Genomic DNA, 24,092 nt, shown 5'->3' on the forward strand with positions numbered 1-24,092 from the left:
GGTGGTCCTTGTGCTGAAGGGGAAGGACCACCTGAGCCCCAGCTCATCTGGAAATCCTCCATCCCCCCACGTAAGCACCTGAAGCCCGGTGCTGCATGTATTTATGAACATCACGGGCAGTTCCTGTTGCTGGAGTTTATGAACGTAAGGGACCAGGCGAGTCTCCCCATTTGTTCTGAGCTTCCTTGTTAAACTCAGGGAATATGTCTAAACAGCAATACTTTGACTCTGCCTCAATGAGTCCATGCATCTGGTGATCTCACACGGACTCGGGAGGCCTCTAAAGAGCCCGAGGGCCCCGGCGGGCACTGGGGGAGGCGATGGGTCCCATCAGTGTGGAGATACCTTCAGCCTAGGAAGTGGCTGGCACCAAGTCAATCTGCAGTAAATGTAAATGCTTATTTCAGTGCCGGAATATGGGGCTGGCCAGTAAGTCTCCAGAAAACCTTAAAAAGCTCCCAGTGTCTCCCAAATCCCCACTTCTGCCTGTCCATCAGCTCGATGGCACTGGTGATTTTGAGTCGTACCACTGAGGACAGGCGCCCTCGAAAAGCTCTCCAATGCTCCAGGGATTATGGATTGACACTCATGCCCCCAGCCTGCACCTGCCTTCCCACAGGCCTGTGATTTCTGAAAGTCACATTCCTGTTTAGGGACATTCGACACTCTTTCTTGTGGTAACGATGAGAGGACCAGTGGTGGCCACAGTCCGGCGTTAACAGCTAGGATCAAGGAGACTCTGTTTTTCTAACCAGGCCTCATTGCTAGGACCTGTGTTCTCAACTCAAACCCATGAGAAGGACAGAGGACCACGGACCCGGGGTTACCTTATGCAAATCTGGCATCAAATCCTGGTATAAAGATCGAATCAACATATCCAGAGTACGTCGACGTTTCTGGGCAAATGTTGGGGTTTCCAAAGTGGCTTTTTCACCATTAATTACTACAAGAAATCAAATTACAAAGGGAGTTACAAATAGTAACATGCTATTGAAGAATGTCCTCAAGGAAACTCCTTACAGTGAGCACCACCCACTTTCCTAATACTGGTAGGTGTTACCTTTGGCACTGCCCTTCCTTCATGGAAGGCTGCTGAACTTTCTACCCAAATGGGTAGTCCACAGGTATCTCTGTCTTATACCTTTCCTGTTGGACTGCAAGTATCTGGAGCAGAGTATGTATCTAACTACTTGAAGACGTAGTACGCACCCAACCTGCCCCCATCCAGCCTTTCTTCCTCCCTCCCTCCCTTCCATCCATCCCCCCACGCATCTACCTGCCCAACCATCCACACACTCACCCAATACATGGGCCAAACCACCGGGATGCTGTTAAACAGGATTAAATATACACTTGCTACATTTTGTTAGGAAAAATAACAAATGCCTAAGCAGAGTACTGGGGTTCTTTCCCTAATGAAAGTTTCTTCTGGAAAAAAACAAAACTGATGGTTTGTGAACTACAGACACTAAGAGTCAGTAAAGTGGAGTATCTAGTTCCACGTCAGAGCACAGAACAGAAAGTGTGCAATAGGGGTTAGGAGGTTGAAGTCAAGACAGTTATGGGTTTGAATCCCAGCTATGCTGCTATGTTCCTAAGTAATTTATTTAATTTCTAGGGGCCTTAATTTTCCACCCTGTAAAATGGGTAGAACTGTATTTCTATATGTGCCAAAGGAAGGACAGTGGTCACAGACTGAAAAGTAAGCTTCTTGGGCCCTGGCATTTCCTAGATAGGATCTGAGTGCTGGGGACAAGCTGGGCTTGTTTGTGGCAAGATTATCTCTTAAGGAATTTAAACTGAGTGCATTTAAAAGGCACACCTATTATTTTCTTCAATTCTGTGATTGGAAGTATTGTTTGAGGATATTATCTCCTTAGTGCCCCAGAAAAAAAAAATCCATTTTAAATGACCTGTTTCAGCCCAATAAAGAGAAAAGATAAAAAATTCTGTTGAAATGCCATTTCTTGTGATCTTGGAGTTTCCCGCCTGGCCTTCCTCCTCCCTCCTGCTAACATCCACTCTGGAATTCACAAAGGCTTCGGCCCCCCTGGCTGGTGCCTCTCTCTCAGTCCATCAACCCCTCTCGGTCCTTCCTGGCTCCATGCTCCATGCCTTCAACAGCGCTCTTCACAGCCCGTTCCCACTAGATCGACTGCGTACATTTCCAACTGTGGATCGACTGAGGCCTTTGCCTTATTCCACCCAAGCATCCAAGGGTGCTGCTCAAAGTCACTCTGCTGACTGGCTCCATTGAGATCAGCAGATACACAAATAAGCTGGGTTCTTAGGTTCCAGAATCCTCTCCAATCATGGTTCAAGGGCTCCGTGCCTGCTGCGGCCCTGTCCCTGCTACAGGCACTCTGTAAAGACTGCTCGCCCCCTGAGCCCCGGCTTCCAAGACGCTCCCCATTTCTAGCTGCTACACCTAGTCTCCGTTGCTGACTCTGCCTCGGGTGTGTTTCTTGCTCTCTACCTGATCCCCTGGATGTGAAACACATGCCCCCCCCCCCCATAAGATTCAGGCAATTGCACATATAACTTCAGATTTTTGGCTTGTTTCTAAAGCCCGGAATAGTGGCAGCGCTGGGCGCGTGCTCCTGGACGCAGCCTGCGAGCCCGACTTACAGCTACAAGAACCGGGCCGTTCTGGGGAGGGAGGCAGTGAGCCCTTAGGGTTCAGAAGCTGGGGGCTCAGGGGCAGGTGTCTGGGTATTACCAGTGGAGCTAAATGTATGCTCACCAGCTAGCGAAGCCTGGATGGTCAGGTCCTACACATATATCCATATTCTCTCTATGGGTCTGTCTCTCTCTCTCTCTCTCTCTCTCACACACACACACACACACACACACACGCACAAACTCACACACACTCGCTAACAGCTCCCCTTTCCCTAAGTACACACCCACAAAACCACTGTGCCCCAACTCTCTGACAAAGACACAGATACACACATAGCTGAGACCCGGCCGGAGAAATGGCCACATCAGAACCCTGGGCAGAAACGCAAACAGGAGGCTCCCTGGTGCTGTGCGTGGGTGAGTACAGATAAACCTCAAGGCAGGTGGGCCGGGTGGTGGATAGAGAGCAGGACACAGAGATCGACAGAGAACTGAAGGTTTCACATGAAGAATTAAGAGAACATGGAATGGGATCCATGCTTAAAGAGTGATATTTTCTTATACAGCATGCTCGGAGCATCTGAAGGAATGCACGCTGATGTAGAACAAGTTGCAAAAAAAAAAAAAAATTTGAGACTTACGTTTCACTAGCAAAAAGTCCCTGAATTCCTGGTGGTCTGTAAACACCGGTGGGGATGGCAAGGGAGGCCCAAAGAGTGGTACGCTTTCTTCTGAAAATATTTTCAGCCTACATAGAGAACATCTCAGAATTACTTGATTTGTTTTCAAAGATCACCAGTATCTGGACTTTACATTTGTCCAGTTGCCTATGTGATATGTTAAGAATATTCATTCCCAGGGAGGAGTGCTTTCTCTGGGCGGCCAGAGCCTCGGCCACTGTGTGGTTATCCCACGGGCTTTAGGGCAGAGGCCGGGCCTTCCCGATTCCTTCATGGTCCAACCTACCAAGCTGTGGGCAAGGTCAAGGACCCCAGGAATAATAGCAAAGGCTACCGTTGAGCACCCACTGCATACCAGGCAGCACAGTTGGTATTTTAAGACATAGCATTGACTGATTCTCATCAAGCTGCCCAGGGAGTACGTTACCTTCAATCTGTCCTACAGATGGGCCTGAGACTCTGAGAAGATACACACTTTTTTCAAAACCACAAAGTTAATAAGTGACAGAGCTGTGACTCCAACCCACATCTAACTGGCTCAAAGTTCATGCTCTTTTCACAACATTATGATATGTTTTTCACAGATTGATTTTTGAGACAAGAGGGATTGCAGGCCAGGATGTAGCCCAGGAAACAGGTAATCTGGTTAAGATCAGACATATCAAGGGGCGCCTGGGTGGCTCAGTCAGTTAAGTGTCTGACTTTGGCTCAGGTCATGATCTCACAGTTCGTGGGTTCCCGCCCTGCAGTTCATGGGTTCGAGCCCTGCGTCAGGCTCGGTGCTGACAGCTCAGAGCCTGGAGCCTGCTTCAGATTCTGTGTCTCCCTTTCTCTCTGCCCCTCCCCCACCCATGCTCTGTGTCTGTCTCAATAATTAATAAACATTAAAAAAAATCAGACATATCAAATTTGTGCCCATTGTAGAGGACAATAAAATTCCAAATGAACCCTCACACTTGGGTCGACGGCACAGAGCAACACTCTATGGAACAAACCTTTCCCAGAGCAGTCGTGGCCTTGAAGGAAGTTCTATTAAGTGAGGACGTTGGCATCAAATCAATCAACAAATATGTGTACAAGTCATTAAATGAATGCCAGATGAACAAGGAAACGTGAGGCTTAGAGCAAGTGACCGAGAGGAAGTCACCACCCACCTGTAATTGTCGTTCTGCTGATCATACCTCACTAAGGCAAAAATATCTGTGGTGACGGTTAAGGAAATGTAATCAACGACCCCAACGCTCATAGTCAATGGCTTGTTCCCTGAAATCCCTTATGCAGAATCACCCCAGGTCTGCACTTTATCTGCCCAGGGCATCTGTCACTCTTAGGCTGAGATGGAGCCTTGGCTATTTTAAAGGAGACAGCCCAGAAAGACAGAAGTTCAGCCTCTGTGTGCTCATCCTTTGGGGAAAGAGCTTAGTCTCTCCATCTGTCAGAAAAGCAACACAAATATAGCAATGATGCAACTGAGCAGCCAAAAAAGCAAGAAGAGCAATTCTTTTGCTTGGAAATGCAAACAGCGTCCCAGTAGGAAATTAGACATACATTTCACATCACCCATTTTGTAAATAAAAGCAATTTAAGTGCTTCTACTGCACACCTTCCCTCTCTCTCCTTCTGGCTCTGGCAGACAACACAAACTGAAACAAACCAGTGTAGAATATGCTCTGTTGTGACAGGTGCGCTGAGCCTAAGCCCGTACCATACCTCATCCAAGCTTGGCTTGCTATCTCCTATGCCTCCTCCTCCCCTGCGCCTTCCTCCGCTAGGGCTACAAGGCCATCCGTCCCTCAAAGTGTCTCCACTCCTAGGCTCGGAGGAAAGAATCTACATTAACTAGCTGCTTGATGCTTTCTGGAAACAAATGTGTCAAGCCCTAAATCTAAAAGTGGACTAGGAAAAGGGATTCTAAAAATCATGACTGCCTCTCAGCCACTAAAAGAGCCACCTCTCTCTCCCCCTCTGCGTGGTACCTGAAGAAAACTTCCATCCTACAAGAAGTACTGCTTCAAAAAGGGGGAATAGTGGCCCTAAATCCCAGGGAACGGAGCGAGAGATCACTTAATGAGCAGGGGAGGGAGCAAAAACTGTGATTGAAGTGCAGATACCTAAGTGTTCTCTTCCCTGCCCTCATGGGAGAAATCTGGCCATTGCCCACTTCTAAAAACTTACATGCTATATTGTTAGGTGACAACAAACAAGTCAAAGCATGCAGAGAAATCTACTTCCACATGTGAGGAGTCACAGTGATCCTGTCTACCAACATTTTCCTGGAGCCTCCAGGGAACATGAATAATTAGAGCAGAATTTATTCTGAAAATGCCTATTAGCTGCCCTTTATTGACTATGTACAACCCGTGGGGGCACCATCTTTGGGTCTTGCTGTCACGGCCTGGGACCCAAAGCAACAGGGCCACGATAATATCTACTGGGCTGCCCACACTCATGTCCTGCGTCTGTCTGAATGAGCTGAGCTTGGGCATTACAGAGGATTTCAGCAGGACTTTGCCAGCAATATGAGCTAAGCAGGGATTTGAGGAAGCAGAGGGAAAAGGGAATACAAATATGATTCATTCTATCATTTCTCAAATTTTAAGAGGTGGTGATGCAGTAGCGATCACTGGGGTTTAGAATCAAGAAAGAAACACTATTTTGGCTATTTTAACTTGCGAATTTTTATTTAACTAAACTTAACTGAATTCTAATAACTTCAGTTTAATTCAATTCAGGTTTTTATTTGACCAGCATACATTTCTCAGAGGTTTCACTACCTGTAATTCTTCTCGTTCGTTTTTTACTGAGGGATGGTAAGAAGTTTCCCTCATTTCAGAGACTACTTGAGCAAAAGAAAGATATTCTGGAAGCCAAGAATTATCTGAGAACAAATCTACCCATTACCCCAAAGGATGGAGAAAAGATGAGGGCCAAATAACCCCGGGGGAAAAATCCAGAACAGTGGCTCTAAAAATCTAGTGACGTGAAACAACTATGCCAAGCAGGTCAACGGTAACACTTGTTTTGAGGGTCACTTTGGACCCACGAGGCTGACCAACAGCTTGCTAAGCGTGTTCACAAAGGCCCAGGATACGTGTGAAGTGGGAGCGGATCATGGAAGGCTTGAAGGCAGGAGAAGGCTCCTCTCCCTCCTGGAACACGATGGTGACGATGTCATTCCCAATGTGGCGCTTCCTCTCCACCTGGATGACAGCGTAAGTAACATCGCTGAGGTTACTCAAATGCGGCAGATCCACAAGGTTAGAAAACTAACACAGCATGCCAAACCACAATGATCCCAGAGCCCCAAACTCCCATCGTCTTTGACTTGCTGCCTCCCGTGTTCTACCAGCCCAGCCTCCAGGCTCTCCTGACCGGCGCTTCAGCTCCTCGTCCAATGCAGATCTGCATTTCCCCTTGCCTCCCGAGCTTCTGCAGAAGCCTCCTCCCGAGGCTCCTTGCCTCCATTCTCTCCCATTTGGCTGTTCTTCGTCTCCTATTTTGCTCCTACTTCATCTCCTTAGCCTGGCATTCAAGGCCCCCCAGGTAAGAGGCATTGCATGCAATTTCCTGGGGATGGGGCTCAAACCTGTGCATTTTTATAAATGCCTTAGCCAGCTCTGAGAGATGTACTTGGGGAGGACAATGGCCTCACATAATCTGACCTCAGCTGACCTTTCAGAGCTGATCTCCTAGACCTGTGGTCAGCACATTTTTTTCAGTAAAGGGCCAGACAATAAATAGTTTCAGCTTTGTGGATCATGTTGTCTGTTTGCACCCATGAGCTCTGCTGTTACAGTACAAAGGCAGCTAGAGACAATCCATAAAATGGGTAGGCACGGCTGTGTTCCAGTAACACTTTATTGAACAAAACAGGCAGCACACGAGGCTTGGCTGTGCCCGTCACTTGCCAACCCCCTGTCCTGGACCTTTGCTTAATGGGCCAGAGGGATTCACTGTTCTCCGTGGATCCCAGGTACGTCCCCTATTCCAAAGCGTAAGCTCCCGGAGAACAGGATCCCTGTGGGATTCTTACTAGATATTATTCCAGCTTTGCAAAGGAGGAGATGAAGGTTTACAGATGTTCTAATAATTTCAATTCAATTAAAAAAGTCATTATTTTTTGGCAACGACCTCTGGGCTGTGGCACCAAAAGCACACCCAATGAAAGGGGAAATAAGATGAAATGGACTGCATCAAGATTTAAAGCTTTTGCCCATTTAAGGACACCACTGACACGGGGAAAAAGCAGCTCACCGAATGGAAGAAAATATTTACAGGGGTTCCTGGGTGGCTCAGTCGGTTGAGGGTCTGACTCTTGATTTCGGCTCAGGTCATGATCTCACGGTTCGTGGGCTCAAGCCCCATGTTGGGCTCTGTGCTGACAGTGTGGAGCCTGCTTGGGATTCCCCCCTCCCCGCTCTCCCTCCCTCCCTCCCTCCCTCCCTCTCTCTCTCTCTCCCCCCCTCTTTCTGTCCCTGCCCTGCTTGCATGCTCTCTTTCAAAATAAATAAACTTAAAAAATATACAAATCATGTACCTGATAAAGGGTTATACCCAAAATATACAGAACTCCTACAACTCAACAACAATAAATCAAATAACTTGATTAAAAGAATGGGCAACAGGAGTTGAATAAACGTTTCTCCCAAGAAGATGTGATAAACACATGAAAAGATGCTCAAAACCACTCTGGGCTGCCACATCGCACCCATGAGGCTAGCTACTGCAAAACAAAACAAAGCCGAAGGAAACAGACAACACCTGGAAATAACAAGTGCTGTCGAGGATGTGGAGAAAGTGGAGGTCTCATGCCCTGCTCGTGGGAAGCCAGAACGGGGCGGCTGCTGGGGAGAGTGGTGTGCTGGTCCCCCAAACACTTAACTGCAGGGTGACCACATGACCCAGCAATTCCACTGAGACGGGAGAGGCTGCAGGAGAGCTGAGGTGCAGTTTTGGACATGCTGGGTTTGAGGCATCTGGCCCCAGAGGGTGCCAAGAAGGTGGCACCCGGGTCTGGATCTCTGGAGGGAGGTCTGGATGGAGACGTAAATTTGGGTGTCACTGGCATATAAAAGCTACCTAGAGCCGTGAACCTGGAGGAGATCATCGGGGGAGTACATAGAGTAGGAGGTGGTGGCCCTCTAGGCCACAAACTGCGCCCCGGGCCAGGCAGGGCTTACCATGTGCCCAAGATCACGGGGCTTGTTCTTGGCAGAGCCAGGAGACCAGGAGACGTCAGTGGTGTGGGACATCATGGGGTGTTAGGAGGAAGGTGAGGCCCCAGGGGGGCAAATACCAACACCTCCCTCTCCCCCGCCCCCTTGGTTAAAGTTTGATTCAGCGACAGAGGAAGAGAGACGTGCAAATCCTGGGAATACCACACATATAAACTGTGTGAGAGGTGGCTTCTTTATGTCAGATCTGGGATATGGCTCGGACCGTTCCCCTCACGTTCTAGACGTTAGGAGGTCCAAAAGCAGCAAGATTTTATGAGTCAGGGTGGCCTGTCTTTTCGTCTGTTACCTTAGGCCCCCAAAGTACAGAGAGAGGCTCACGGCTAGTGGTCCTTCTCTGCCCTGCCACGACTGGGCACTGTTAAAGTTCACGAGCGTCCTGCGTTTCTTTGTCTCTCTTCCCACCTGCATGACCTTCCTGGTAAAAGACACGAATTTCAGTGTTGATTCGCCTCCTACCTACTGATGCCAGGCAAGTGGAGGCCCCACATGCTACCCACGGAGACAACCATGATGTTGAGAATCCCGGGGTCCACCTAGGGACGGGACAGTGCTGCTGGCGAGGGAGGTCACGCCTTAATATACTGACAGCCCCTCGAAGAGATAAGGTTCACGCCTTCCGAGTTGGGCAAAGGTTGAACTGTCACATTCTTTGCTCCTGTCTCTCTGGCTGATGCCCCTATCTGTCACGAGATGTGGGCAATTTTGGTGACTGTGCAGGGCTGAACAGGTCAGGGTGCAGGGAGGAGGAAGACTGTAAAACGTTTCAGGGGAAGTTCTGTGATACTGTTGTTGGGCTGTAAGGGGTCCCTGCGATTCACGATGACTGGGAAGGCCAGCTCGGCCCCTCTTCGGCGCACGATCCGAAGATCCTAAGCGCGTCAGCTCCTGCGGTAATAAAGGTGCCCTCCGCCATGCAAAGGAAGACACCTGGCAGAAAGTGACCTCAGCCACCAAGCAGTCGTGCTGGGCTGAGCCGCTTCCTGTTCCCACTGCCCTCTCCCAGAGCGAGCCTTCTAAAACCAGAGAGAGCTCAAGGCCCCCAGTGCGTCCCCGGCGCCTGCAGGATAAGCCCGCCAGCTCCTCACTCCAGGCCCCAAGCCACCGACAGAACCAGGAATTGTCCCTCCCTGCCATGTCCCCAGAGCACCTTTATATCTTATGGCTGGAATACCATTTCTATTTATTTATTTGAAATAAAAATTTTTTAATGCTTTATTTTTGAAAGAGAGAGAGAGAAAATATGAGTGGGAAGGGGCAGAGAGGGAGACACAGAATCCAAAGCAGGCTCTAGGCTCTGAGCTGTCAGCACAGAGCCTGATGCAGGGCTTGAACTCACAAATTGTGAGACCATGACCTGAGCCGAAGTTGGACGCTTCACGGACTGAGCCCCCCAGGCACCCCATGGAACACCACATTTTAGCCCACTAGTTTGCTTTGTGTCTTTCCCCCTTAGTGAGGTCTTACTGAAATAAGAATTATATGTGCTCAGAAAAAACCCGAGCCCATCATCTCCCCTCTCCAGGTTCCTATGTCTCACAAATCTTTGCTGACCAACTGTCCATTCATGTTTGCAGTATTTACTCATACGCATGCCTTCTGTGCATAAAAAAAGGGAGAAGAATCCAATAAAAAGGTAAATGGAATGTCCCCAAAGCCTTTAAAAAACCAGCAGCATGTGTCTTTGTTATACCTAAATTCTCACAAACTGGGAAATCTCCTGGAAACGGGCAGGTTCTGGGGTGCGTGGGGGGCGTCTCAGTAGTTTTTCCCCCAATACGACACAGCTTGTGCGGAAACTCAGCCTAACCTTCCGCACGGCCCTGAGAAGCGCTCGCTAGCCGTCACTCGGGGGCCACTTACTTTGTGTCTCGGGTAGTCTCTGACGACACACCGGACACATGGAGAGAAGTCTCAGCACAAAGGCGACATCCATGTAAAATGGTTTCTCACGAGTCTATAAAACCGCACTCAGGCACGCAAATACACACACACGTTCACACGCAGACACGGGTGCGCACTATTCTGATCCCTTATTTAAGGGGAAAGCGTCGGTGAGGACAGTGCTTCCCAAGCCTTGCGGGAAGATCAAATACACAGGCTGTAACAACATCTCTACCCTGGTGCCTGGAGTTGAGCTCATATACTCGCATAGACAGTTCCAGTTCTATGAAATCATAGCGACGCTTTCCCCACACTGAGGTCACTGTTTGATGGTTTGTGGGTTCTCGAAGAGCCCATGCTCGCACGTACCTGCTGTTTGTTCTCTTTGGAATATGGCAACATGGTGGAAACGTGAAACATGATCTCATGCCCTTGGTATACGGTATAAACCGAATGTATCCCTGTGGTATCATCTGTAAGATAGTAGCATGAGCAGTTAGTAGGCACCGAGCATTCTGAGAGCCTGAGGAAATCGTCTCTATTTGCAGGCTGGGGCGGGGGGAGGGTACGGCACACAGGACACTGGCAAAGATCATTCTAGGTTATCCGCCAGAGCGGGAGCAACAGTCTGGCTCACTTTCCAGCTAATACGAGGCTCCTGCCCACATGGAGAGCCCTCTGCCTCCCCGTCTGACTCATGCCAAGTCCGGGCTTTAAAAGAAAGGCGTGCTGCCATCCCTTGCCTTCCAGGGACTGCTCGGGTACAGCACAAGCGTGTCACGAGATGGTGAACGCACGTAACATCACGTCCAGAAAACAAGCAGGCACTCTCACTTGCAGATGGTAGAGAGAGAGGCTGAAGCCAGGGGCTCCTGAGTTAAGCAGACCTGGGTTCAAGTTCTCAGTTCTGTTCCTTTGAACAAGTTGCCTTAACTTTCTCGGAGCCTTGGTTTCTTACTTTGAAAATGGGGATAAAAATAGTATCTAGGATGTTTACAAGATTATACTTGCAAAGTGCCTGGCCGGGTACCAGGCCACAGCAAGCGTTCGGCGGATGGCGTTCAGCGGATGGTGGCTGTGACGGGAACGGAGAGGCTGAGTTTTGGCAATGGGGGCAGGGAAGCTGCAGTGTTGAGGTTCACCTTGCGCTCATGCACCCTGCCCGTCGTTCCCCACACTGCGGCCGGCACGCTCTCGGCTGGAGGGTGCAGCCAGGTCCCACCACGCCTCTACTTAAAACCCTTTCACGACACCCAACTCTATTTACAAGAGCATCCAAAATTATTCACGTGATCTCAAACTCCTTGTGGGATTACCCCTCCCCTTTTCCAGTCCCTTTGTAAAGATGTTCTCTTAGTTTCTAGAACACACCAGGCTCTTTCCTGCCTCAGGGACTTCCCAAAAGGTCTCTTGCTTAGAATTCTCTTCTCCCCTCAAGACTCAAATGACTCCCTCACATCCTTCCCTCAGGGAAGCCCTCTCTCATCCCCCAGATTAGAGAAAATGCCCCAAGGCACTCTGTACTTTTTCTTCTTTGTTTCTCAAAGCATTTAGGACTAAGGTATTTGGTAATTATGTGTTTATTGTCTTGTTATCTACTGGACTATTAGCTCCCAGGAAGGTAGGGACCTTGTTGGTTTCTCCATTGCTAAGTCCATGTAGCCTCACACAAGCCCTGGCACACAGAGGCTCCCAAGAGTAAGTATTCGTGGACAGACCACAGTCTGCCACACGTAGGGACTGTGAGGGCTGACTTGGTCTCGCAAGACTCAATGGAGGCCCCAGATGTGTCCAGCCACCTGTGTCAGGCTGGGTATGAAGCTGAAATTCCTTCTTATCCTTTCCAGTCCACTCCTTCCCACCTTGGGACTACATCCAAACACAGATTGGGCTGACTAATGGAGAAGTTATACACATGACAGCAGAAGAGATCAGAGGCGAGCTTACTTTTGGTGTCCAGACCGCCGCGGTAGCCTGTCCAGCCCTTTAGGGTGATTTTGTCACCCAGGAGATTTAAAAATTTTTGAAAAGCGTCGCTTCCAATTTCTGTAGGAAGAGATAAAGAGTGAAGAAAGTACAGAACGTGCAAGGTTGTCAGTTTCTCACTACGCCCTGAGATCGCTCGCACATTAGCGAGGCCGGGGAGACATGTGCAGCAGACAGAGCGTGGAGAGGCCACACTTCCTCCCCGGAGACCGCAAAGGAACCTCCACAATTCACGGGATTCCGAGGAAAGGAAACGCACAGAATCAGACTGACCAACCTTCCTGCTGCCAGACTGGGATCACGGGGCTTCAGTATTGCAGAACGAAAACACTGTTCCTGCTTCTATCAATAACGAATAGGTACGTAACGTGAAGTGTGCATGTTAGAGCAACAGGAAAACGGCACCATTTGACAATTCTTCCAACCATTTAAGTCAGAGAAAAATCTTCTTCTTCTACTGAGACTATGATATAGAACCAAATTCTTCAAATCCCATGTACTTTTCCAGAGAGACCCCGTTTCTGGTGCCGGTGGCTTGTCCGAGTTTGGGGACCAATAAATATTTGTCAAATGGATGAAACTGGACACCAGTTTACCCTGAACTTTTACCCTCAAGTTTCATAAAACAACTGGCTGTTACTCTGTATTAAGGACTCTAGCTCAATAGGTCAGCTCAGTTTGGATCGTCAAAATGGTCAACAAGGGTTTGAGTTAGCACGAAGGAGGGGACACTTACCATTGCTGAACATCTCATCATCAGTGAGCTGCCCGTCTTTGGCAAAGAGAACCCCAAACTTGAAATTCACAGAGCCCTTACAATAAGACAACAAAAGTTGAATGTAGTTTTATCGTCAAACATACAGTTAGGAGATGTGCTGTTCATTACTTAGAAGAAGTTTGGTGACCAACATGGATATTTGGAGGATTGCTTTCCTCCATCTCAATTTTGACTTGTACTAACAAAATCTTTTCTTTACTTCCATAGGTTTTTACAGCTTACAGTGGAAACTCTCTGTTTTTGTGTGAGTTAATTCATTTGGAATTTCATTACTAATGGCTTCTGCAGGATGCCAGGTCCACTCTGCAGCAAAACAGCACTCAGACCGCCAGCAGGAGCGCACAGGACTGGTGCCATGTTCTGATCAGTTAACACAGGAGAGCTCGGTGTAATTCAAAACTGAACACAACAATCTCAGGCTGATATACTGCGGACTGTTAGGAATAGAAATGGAAACTGTAGGCAATTTATTCTAAAAGCTTGTTTCCCCCAATTCAAGAAGTCACAAAACAGACGTATGTGTTGGGGTGGGGATATCAGGAAGTCTCTAGTACAAACGTTCAATCTACTATCCTGAACTCTAAACAATGGATTAAAATCAGATCCTGTGGGAAGAATAAATACCAAACACAAGATGATAGGTGTCCTACAGGGAGAGTGAGGAATGAGATCAGGAAGGTCAATGGTACTTTTCATAGCTTTTTCCTTAAGCTGGATAATGGGTTTATAGGTATTCATAATATTATTCCCCTTACTTTTTTTTGTACATCTGAAGTATTTCATAACAAAAATAAACTCTGAGGTTGGAAGAGTATCAACTTTTGCAAGGCTCTTTGATGCACCACTAGACGGGGGAATTCTTGGTAGTCAGTTAAGGGGTAGGCTAGAAACAAAAGTGTTTAAAGCATTGGCCAGTGGGTCACAGGTTGGGGGTGGGGTAGGTCAAGGCAGAACGCCAGGATTCAGGACAGCTGGATCTGGGAGAATTAAGACTAAAAACCCAATGGCCCAAGGCTGTGCTTCTAAGCATCTTTCTGTCCTCAACACACCTGATGGACAGATGCACATCGATCAGTGAGCGTGGTTTTCTATACAGAGTGTGACAGAGGATGTGCCCAGGCTGAGCCCTCACCCAGAACTCCTCCACAGCCCCATCTAGGGCTGGCTCTTTCCTATCATGCAGGCCTCGGCTCAAATGCTCATGTCCAGAGAGGCCTCCCTGACTTTTTGATGTAAAGTCACTCTCTGCCATAGCACCTTATTTATTTTCTTAGCACTATTCATACTCAGTAATTCTTTTATTAAATGTGCATCTGCGTCTGTTTCTAGCACCAGAACGCAAGTCTTTGAAAGACAGATCATACATGTCTTCCTTTCTACTGAATCTCCAATGCCCATCACAGTGCTGGGTATCCTGGAGATGATTAATGAATATTCATGGTATAACCATGTGCACAATAAAGGAGCGAAGGAACAAAACTAGGCAGATACAACTTGTTTTTCACAAGCTGCCTCCAAATGATTCCCTCTTCCTCACAATCTTGTTTTTGGTAATTTCTTATAATTTTGTCTGGGATCTCTACCCGTCAAGGATTCTAAGCTTGCTAACTTTTCTTCCTCTGTTTTGGAAATGATGAGAGCAATCACGTGTCTCCAAGACTCTGGCACACCCTCCGTTCTCAGAGGTCCCTTGAAAAGCACCCTCATGGGGCGCCTGGGTGGCTCAGTTGATGAAACTTCTGACTCTTAATTTTGGCTCAGGTCCTGATCTCACGGTTGTGAGACTGAGTCCGGTATTGGGCTTTGGGCTGGACAAGGAGCCTGCTTGGGATTCTCTCTCCCCCTCTTCCTCTGCTCCTCCTCTGTTCATGCATGTGTGTGCTCTCTCAGAATACCAATAAAATAAGAAAGCAAACAGGACCTCTAGTAGCTTGCCTGTAGTAGCTCTCTCAGGACAGCAGTGTAGGGACCGAGGCCGTGCTTCTCAAACCAGGCGTCAGGCTCACCTGCAGGCTTGCTGAAACAGATTGCTGGCCTCCACTCCTACTCATCACTTGTGGGGTGGGGCCCGAGGATCTATAATTCTGAAAAGCTCCTAGCTGGTGCTGTTGCTGCTGGTCCAGGAGCCCCACTTGGAGAACCACTGGACTAGAGGAACAAACCAGCGGATGGGCAGGCGGCACAGGACCAGGTCCAGCCACGCTGACTGCTGGCAGGCCAAGGGCAGAAGGACTGGGTCGATGGCTGGAGTCATGAGGCAAGAACCGGCAGCCTCTTAGAAGCAGAAGGGGCCCGAAGGCCCATGGACAGGCCGCCAGGAAGGCCAGCCTCACCCAGCGCAGGCACTAAGTGGACGGCGGGTCAGGAGCCAGAAGTGAGGTCCCCGGCACTCTTCCCGACCCTGTGGTGTGGTCTTCTCAGGGCAGTACTGGGGGGAATGAAGCCGAGAGTCACAAGCACCAGTGGGGTCTACTGCCACCTGATCACTGGCCAAAGCTTTAAAGAGTTTTCCGGGCTCTGTGACTGGCATCTTGCTGCCGGCACCCTGGCGGAGGAATCCTCCCGCTTGAGGCGGAGACCCCAGAAAGACCAGTGTTCAAGGCCTTGATAAAATACCTGGGATTACCTACAAGGTCTGCAGCTAATTTTGTTTCTTGGGCTTCCCAAATTGATGGTCATGATGAGCTCAGAGTTGCCCCCATCTCCGGAAGTCAGGGCAGCACTGAATACAGTGGACTGTATTTTGGAAGAGATAGTTTTTGGGAGGGGATGGTTTGATGTGGCGCTACCCGACCGCCACAGACCATATCTGAGCAAACCTAACGTCATTAGGGCTCCACAAGGCTGCCTGCTCCTGCCTTGACCAATCTTGGGGGATGGGACAGCGGTCTCAAGTTTCCGAGACCAGATCTGGGCCCCTGGAGGGAGGTGACTGGTAGGGGGAAATCCATGCAAACTGGTTTTCTCAGGACTTACATCCTGCTCATAGAGATAAGATCATTCTGTAATTCTTACCTGTATGGGGCTTTTTTTTTTTTTTAATTTATTTTGACAGAGAGCGAGCGAGCACCAGCAGAGGAGGAGTAGAGAGAGGGAATGAGAGAAAGAGAATCCCAAGCAGGCTCCATGCTGTCAACGCAGAGCCAGACACGGGGCTCGAACCCACGAACCTCGAGATCATGACCTGGGCTGAAATCCAGAGTCGGCCGCCTAACCTACTGAGCCACGTAGGCGCCCTTGGGGACATTGGATTCTTAAGTTCTAAATGTTCTGTGATGAAAGTCAACATGATTATAAGCCAAGGTGCAGTCATATCCTTGGGAATTAACAGTAGCTAGGAATTCTATTTCTTTTGAAGGAAGTGAACTATGTGGGGAAACTGAAGTTCTGATATTTCTAGAGGCACCAAGAAACGATGGCCTAGTTTGAAGCCAGATACTGGTTCCCTGTGACTCCAGGTTAGGCAACCAAGTCCTTGGCGTTTTTATGAGTCACGTGTGCCTGCACTTTTCCTACTGTCCCCATGCGTGCTGTGGCCTTGGGAGCCATGCGCTCTCGTGGCGGGGGGCAGGCGCTCTCAGAGCACGAATGAAACTTGGGTTTCAGGACCCCGGTAATGCTTTACCAGATCCCCAACACTTCAGGAACATCACTAGTGTGGCTTGTTCATATTTTTCCTGCTCGTCTTTGCAGCTGAGGGTTAATCACTAACCAGGTGGAATTAGGAGAAAGGCTCCAGGGCCCAGAAGGTGGCAAGATCAAACCGAAACCCCTTGGCCACAGCCTCCCTGAGGGTGACCATGGCTCACACCTCTTCGAATACGTTGTGACCAGTGCTGGCTCTTATTGCTACGAGCAACATTCTCTTAGTAAGGAAATAAAGCTGAGAAAGAAAGAGATCAGCTATTTACTTTTCCAAAACTCAGGAGGTCCAAAAAAAAAAAGTGTGAGAAGATAAACCCCCAACAAGTTCACAGGGGTTGGATGGGGGAGCGTGGAAGTGAAGGTGGGGCGCTTTCGTATTTTCTGTTTATAAATTTCTGCACTTCGTCAGAACAGGCACGTGCATGTACTCTGTAGGTGCCCAATAAACACCTCTGGACTCATGAATAGAACACTTCTGAGACAAAAGACTCTATGCAGTGTAATCCTAATTTTACGTAAAATTGTAACAAACATATACACCAAAACGGGACACTGTATCCATACTAGTTTTCTCTGTGATTTTAGGTGGTGCTTTTCTCTTAAGTTTTGTGCATTGCTGTAGTTTTCGATGGCTTGCCAGAAACGTCTGTTACTTTCATGTGTTTACCTTCTACCAATTGCACACGGAGGTCATGAATTCTGCAGCACAGGCATGGCTGGTGCGGGGGTGACATACAGATGAAGACGTGGGCGCCTCTGTCTGCTCGTGCTCTGCAGCGGCCCCCCGCACCCCACCGTCCTGCACAAAGTGAGCCCTGGAGGAGTCACGACAGCTGCGGGCGCACCACCTCGGCTGCTTTGCACCTACACTGACGTGCTCACGGGAGTCCCTGGAGAAGTCACTGGCTCAGAGAAACCTACTCTGTTCAGCGTGAAAACCTGCCCCTTACCCTGTACCATCCACATTGTTTCATGCTCCTCACGGCCCTTGGCCCTGCGCAAATGAATGAATATACATATACACCTTTGTTTATAAAAACAGCTAGAATCGGGGCGCCTGGGGGGCTCAGTCAGCTAAGTCTCCCACTCTTGATCATGACCTCACGGTTCGAGAGTTTGAGCCCTGTGCCGGGCTCTGTGCTGAGGGTGTGGAGCCTGCTTGGGATTCTCTCTCTCTCTCCCTTTCCCTCTCTGACCCTCACCCACTGGTGCACACTCTCTCTCTCAAAATAAATAAACTTAAAAAACAAACTGGAATTATAAGTATTGGCCTGTGAATTGGTTTCTTTTCCCTCCAGTAAACATTGTATCGTGGAAAACTTTCCAGGCCAGGAAATAAGGGTCTACCTCATTCTTTTCTTTCTTTAAAAAAAATTTTTTTTTTTTTAATATGAGAGAGAGAGGGGCTCGATCCCACAACCCTGGGATCATGACCTGAGCTGAAATCAAGAGCGGATGCTCAACCAGCCTCGATGGTCGAGCCGCCGGGTGCCCCTACCTCATTCTTCTCAGTGGCATCACTGTTTTTCACAGTTCATTCAATCAGTCAATACATAATCCACTTGTTCAAGCAATATTCAAAGCAAATATTTACTTTGTGCCCTCTCTCTCCGCTGCGCTAGGATCTGGGGATAAGGCAGTGAACAAACTGATCCTGCAGGAGGCCGCCGTAAGGACTGGGGCTTTACTTGGAGAGGGACGGAAAGCCACGAGAGCCTGCAATGTAGGGATGACCTGACCTGATTTTTAAAACGACCATCTGGATGATGCCAGACGGGGCAGGGAAGAGAGAAGGCGAGAGCCGGTGGGGGTGGGGTCAAGGGCCGAGAGCGTCCTGGTGGAAAGCCTGAGAAATGTCTGAATTCGGGATATACTTTGAAGGAATCGTCATAGGCTGTGCTGAAGGATTAGACGTGGGGGGTGAGGGAAAGACAGGTGTGAAGGGTTTTTCTAAGTGGGGCCCGAGCAACTGGCCCAATGCTATGTATGGCCATTTACTGACAGCACAGTATGCAAAAATGATAATTTAACTACTCGGCTGCCCATTGATAACGTTCTTATTATTCCCCCATGTTAGTGATACGCTTAGAAGACCCAGGACATTTTGTAAAAAGCGGGGCAACAGGGAACGGAGACGCGTGAGCAGACACGGCATCGGTAAATCGAGGGTGCCAGTCAAGCACCAACACCCTTTGACTTAATGAAAATTAAAACCTCGTGACTCGCCCTGACTACAAGGCTAAAATGTGAATATTTCCAAGTAGATTTAAGTAGCTTGTTTTTATACCTTTATAACTGGCTGCATCTGAAATGTACTTTGGAAAAAACGTGTCAGGAAGGTCTTTCTGTGCTAATAATTTGCTCACTGAGCAAATCCATGTGGAGAGGTTGGACTGAAAGAAAAGGTCATGGTCACGGTGAAGGGTGGGGCAGAACACAGCAGGAATGAACTTCTCCTAAAATTACTTACCTCTTGTTCCTCAAGGACCAGCAAGTCCTGTCAAACCAAAATGTGAGAGTTAGGTCCATGCTTCACAGTGATGACTTTATTTTGACTTCCTGAGAAAGCCAAGCTTCAGTTTTACATTTCCTCCCCTAGAAGTGCTTAAAATACTCAAATTTAGTTTGCAGATTCTGGTAAGATACCTGGCCATCTAGGACAGTCACTCGCTAGCACGCCTCTCTGGGAACAAAGATGGCGTCGCAGAGGGAAGAAACGCACAGACACCCGGGTTTCTCCGTCTATTTAAAGCAAGCCTATCACACATGGCTTCTGGAAAGATTCTGGCCAAGAAAAATATAACTACATAGTATAGCAGCCAGAAAAAGGCGCATAACATGTTTAAAGAGCATCAGCCACCTTCCCGCTTGGTGGAAAGACGCCTTCTCCATATAATGCGGTTGGTCTGTTTCTGGTTTACTTTTTGGACCCAAGGCCGCTTCCCTTCTCCTCTCCCTAACACCTGTGGCTTCCTCAGGTCCATGTCCAGGAGTGGGTGGCAGCTGTGAAACCACCGCTACCGAGGGGCACACGCAGGTGCACACTCACACCCGGGGCGGAGGAGGGTGCGTGGGCGGTCGTTAAGGGAGAGTCAAAACACAGATGTCGGGAAAGCTGAAGGTGTCTTTTGTTTGGTGAAAAACAGGCACAGAGCTATGATATAAATAGGCAGAAGGCTTCCATGTCTTGTTACCTTATCCTCTTTGATTCTGTGGGGAGGGGGAAGGCAGACAGGGACGACTTAGCGGAGATGAAGTGCGCTGAGCGTACCTGCTCCGCGGCAGGTACTGATAGAAGCATCCCGTGGGTTCCGTGGGTTTTAGGGCCTGTGTCTGGGGGTCCCATCCAGGCTCCAAGAAGGAAAAGGATTAAGAATATTGATAACCTGGGGGAACGCGGGTGGCTCAGGTCACCCTTGATTTTGGCTCAGGTCATAATCTCATGAGCCATGGGACCGAGCCCTGTCAGGGTGCTGTGCCAACAGGGTGGAGCCTGCTAGGGATCCTCACCCTCTCTCTCTGCCCCCCTCCCATGCACGTGCTGCCTCTCACACCCCCCTCAAAATAAACAAACATTTGGGGCGCCTTGGTGGCTCAGTAGGTTGAACATCTGACTCGTGATTTGGGTTCAGTTCATGATCTCATGGTTCATGAGATCGAACCCCGTGTTGGGCAAGTACAGAGCCTGCTTGGGATTTTCTCTCTCCCTCCCTCCCTGCCCCTCCCCCGCTCATGTTGTCTCTCGAAAATAAATGTTTTTAAAAAATTCTAAAAAAGGGGCGCCTGGGTGGCCCAGTCAGTTAAGCGTCTGACTTTGGCTCAGGTCATGATCTTGTAAGTTGTGGGTTTGAGCCCCGTGTCGGGCTCTGTGCTGACAGCTCTGAGCCTGGAGCCTGCTTCGAATTCTGTGTCTCCCTCTCTCCCTGCCCCTCGTCTGCCTGTGCTTTGTCTCTCAAAAATAAATAAATGCTAACATTTTTTTCTTAAATTATTAAAAAAACAAACATTAAAAAGAAATCCCTGACCTTAAAAAAAAAAGCATGATAACCAGTACAGATGAAAGAATTAAGGCACTGGTGGTGGCCTGTTAAGAATTCCCAGTTGTTTGAAAGGTTGATATAAAGAAGTAGTTTTAAGCACTGCACATCTTAAAGTTGCTTAAAGTTTCTTAAAGTTTAACTGAATATACCCATTTTGGCCTCAGTTCCTTCTGGGGTTGAGTCAGGGTACGAATACTGTCTTAAAAATGCAATTAAAACAGAAGATATGGCAATTCACAACTTTATGTATTTGGGGTAAGCTGAGAGCCAATCAATTTATTTTATTTTACTTTTTAAATAAAATTTTTTTTAACTTTTATTTATTTTTGAGAGATGGAGAGAAACAGACCATGAGCAGGGGAGGTGTAGGGAGAGAGGGAGACACAGAATCCAAAGCAGGCTCCAGGCTCTGAGGTGTCAGCACAAAGCCCAACACGGGACTTGGTCCCACGAACTGCAAGATCATGACCTGAGCCCAAGTCGGACACATAACCGACTAAGCCACCCAGATGCCCCCAATAAATTTATTTTAAAAGCGAACTCTTAAAGGTATGCAAACCAACATGCTCCCCCCTTTCCTCCCCTGACCCCCTGAATTATTTCCCTGGAAAGCGGACTAAGCACGATGCTCCTCTACTTAAAGACTCCGCAGGCTGCCCGCTGCCTCCCGGCTAGGGTTCCGGTCTGCCTCTCCAGCCTCTTCCCTGACACCCGCCTTAGTACCCAGACTCTTTAGGCTCAACTTTGACACAAAGCCGGCACAGTGTGTGATGGCTGTGTTTGTAAGTTTCAAGTTTCAAGGGGCGAATTTCAAAGCTAAATTCATTGCGACAGGATAGAAGTTTGGCTGACATTTTTCTGATGGTCCTTTACTAGATGATGACTGAATTTTTTTTCTCCCAAGGCAGATTGCTTTCCCTTAACAGTAAGTCTTGAGAAAACAGGATCAATTCTGGACACCTTCTATGGTCTACGGTGTTCTGAGTTAGAGCTCAATAAACACATTTGTGTTTTACTACTTGAAAAAAAAAAAAATCTCACGTTCCATACATTCTACATCACTCAGTAAAAAGATCAGCTTTTAAGCCAATAAGGTCCTTCCGAAGACACAGCCTTTTGGTTCAGGGATCAAAGATCGTACCGTTCAGCGGTTCTCGGTTGTGGCTATGCCCAGGATCACTCATGGGACTTTTGAAAAATGCAGATTCCCACCCCCACTTGGCAAACCAGCATCTCCGCTGCAAGGTTCTCTATGATGCATGGTTTTCAAAGCGCCATCGGTGATTCTGATTATGCTGGAGTCCTAGGCCGAGAATCACTGACGGTCTGTCCGTTCTAATCTCTCACTGCGATCAAACGCATGCCGTCATGAAGCCAAAAAATTCTGTTACCTTTTGGATCTCAGGATGAAAAATTTCTCTGGGGCCTTTCTCAAATTTGTCCAGGTTCATGGCACTGAAACAGAATGGACAGAATGAGCCACAGCGTGGTGGAGCAAGGGCTTCGGAGAAACTACAGAATGGCTTCTAGAAAACCACGGCTGGACTCCCTGGAGGGCCTGGCACCCGAGAAACCAGTGATGACACAGGGCGCTCAGCGGACGAATGCATGAGGGTGACCAAGCACGGCTTCCCCTGCAGAACAGTCCCTTAACGACACTCACGGAGTAAGAGAGGAGGGGGCACTCAGGAGCCTACTTCAGGCAACCTAACCTTCAAGACTCTTACCTTGATGTACTAAAACAGCGGTCCGTTGACATTTCCGCAGCAATTAATGATAACATGAAATGTAACTTAGACCACCTGGCATGTCCTTCTTCCTTCGGCCATTCTTCTGCCACTTAGGGCAAAAAGGCCACCCCCCCCCCCAAGCTTATTCTTTCATGCTTTACCTTGGACAGCAATGCCAACCCCCTTGAGCCTAAGTTCCTCTAGAGGTAAAACAGGGAGTTGAACTCCGCAACCCCTGAGGCCCCTTTCATCTAGGAGTTTACGGGGAAGTCCCATATCTGTGAGTAGAAGGTAAACACAATAATAGCGAATCTTTATGGAGTACTTCCTAGATGCCAGGCACCCTGCAAATGCTTTACGTGGATGACCTCATCTTGTCTCTAGGAGGCGAGTACTATTTTATCCCCACTTTAAAGGTGAGGAAATTGAACTAGGGTAACAAAGCTGGTAAGTAGCAGAGGCAAGACCTGGACCCAGACTGACATGACTCCGTAGTATTCAATTTCATTTCCTTTTACGTTTTCAAGCTCATGGTGGTAACAAATAAAGATAAACCCTTTTCCTCTATCGCAGCAGCTGGAGCAGTTTTGCTCCTCCACGTCTCAAAAAAAAAAATGTTTCCTGTTTGAAACGTTTCCTCTGTGCTGGGCTACAGAGCGGTGAGCTGAGTGGCGGAGGCCTTACTCACAGGACTAAATGAGGTTGTAACTAAATGAACTTGTCCTCAAATATAAAGAAGCTGCAGTAACTTCTTTTTAGGAAAAAAACCAAGTCACAGAAATCTTAAGCCAGTATAATTCTAAGTGTTCCTCTCAAAGCCGGTTAAGATTTATAGCTCCTTAGAAGCAGCAAAGTATTTCTGTGCTCGGTAAACGTGTTAGCCTCTCCACTGAGGCTTTCGTAGCTCAGGCTTCCGACTGCTCGGGGGACAAGTCAGAAGGCCCCGAGCAGAAAGGAGAAGGCCTGCCTGCGATTTAGGGAGCAAATCAAGCTTGAAAATGGGATATGAACACGTTTACTTCTGAACCTCAGGGCCCTTTCATCAGCCAGGTGCGGTCCCTAATCAATGGAGTCAAGACCGTCACTCCTATGAAGAGACATTTCTGGCAAGAGTGCGTGGCGGCTGGGACACTGAGAACGCCATCTCTTCCCACCATCTGGCTGCAGATGAAAAGAGAGGAGACCGCCAGGACCCTGGGATAAACGTTCGTATTCACGTGACGTGGGCATTAGCGGCTGAAGGCCCAGGACCGGGAATGACAGGGACGTGGGTGTAAAAATCCCAGCTCTGTGATTTCCCAGCTGTGAGATCTTTGTCAAATCCCTTCACTTCTCCGAGGCTGTGACTGCTCCTTGGTGGGGTGCAGGCGATCACAGATCTACTCCGTGCAGGGGCGCCTGGGTGGCTCCGCTGGTTAGGTGTCAGACTACATGGCTCAGGTCATGATCTCACAGTTCGTGAGTTCGGGCCCCGCGTCGGGCTCTGTGCTGAC

At 48.5% G+C, this 24,092-nt stretch overlaps 1 protein-coding gene across 1 annotated transcript in view; it reads right to left on the reverse strand.

The window, feature by feature from the left end:
- GARNL3 (GTPase activating Rap/RanGAP domain like 3) overlaps positions 1–24,092 on the reverse strand; it is a 141,549-nt gene that overhangs the window by 29,159 nt on the left and 88,298 nt on the right. Inside the window, exons 8-16 of the mRNA XM_029921076.1 lie at positions 22,261–22,324; positions 19,300–19,326; positions 13,143–13,218; positions 12,368–12,466; positions 10,790–10,893; positions 6,394–6,502; positions 4,457–4,502; positions 3,264–3,370; positions 818–943 (exon numbers count right to left, since the gene is read on the reverse strand). Of these exons, the coding sequence (XP_029776936.1) occupies positions 818–943; positions 3,264–3,370; positions 4,457–4,502; positions 6,394–6,502; positions 10,790–10,893; positions 12,368–12,466; positions 13,143–13,218; positions 19,300–19,326; positions 22,261–22,324 (758 nt within the window). The remainder of the gene's footprint in view (positions 1–817; positions 944–3,263; positions 3,371–4,456; positions 4,503–6,393; positions 6,503–10,789; positions 10,894–12,367; positions 12,467–13,142; positions 13,219–19,299; positions 19,327–22,260; positions 22,325–24,092) is intronic.

The sequence above is a fragment of the Suricata suricatta genome, chromosome 13, assembly GCF_006229205.1.
Source record: "Suricata suricatta isolate VVHF042 chromosome 13, meerkat_22Aug2017_6uvM2_HiC, whole genome shotgun sequence".
In the NCBI taxonomy this organism is placed as follows: domain Eukaryota; kingdom Metazoa; phylum Chordata; class Mammalia; order Carnivora; family Herpestidae; genus Suricata; species Suricata suricatta.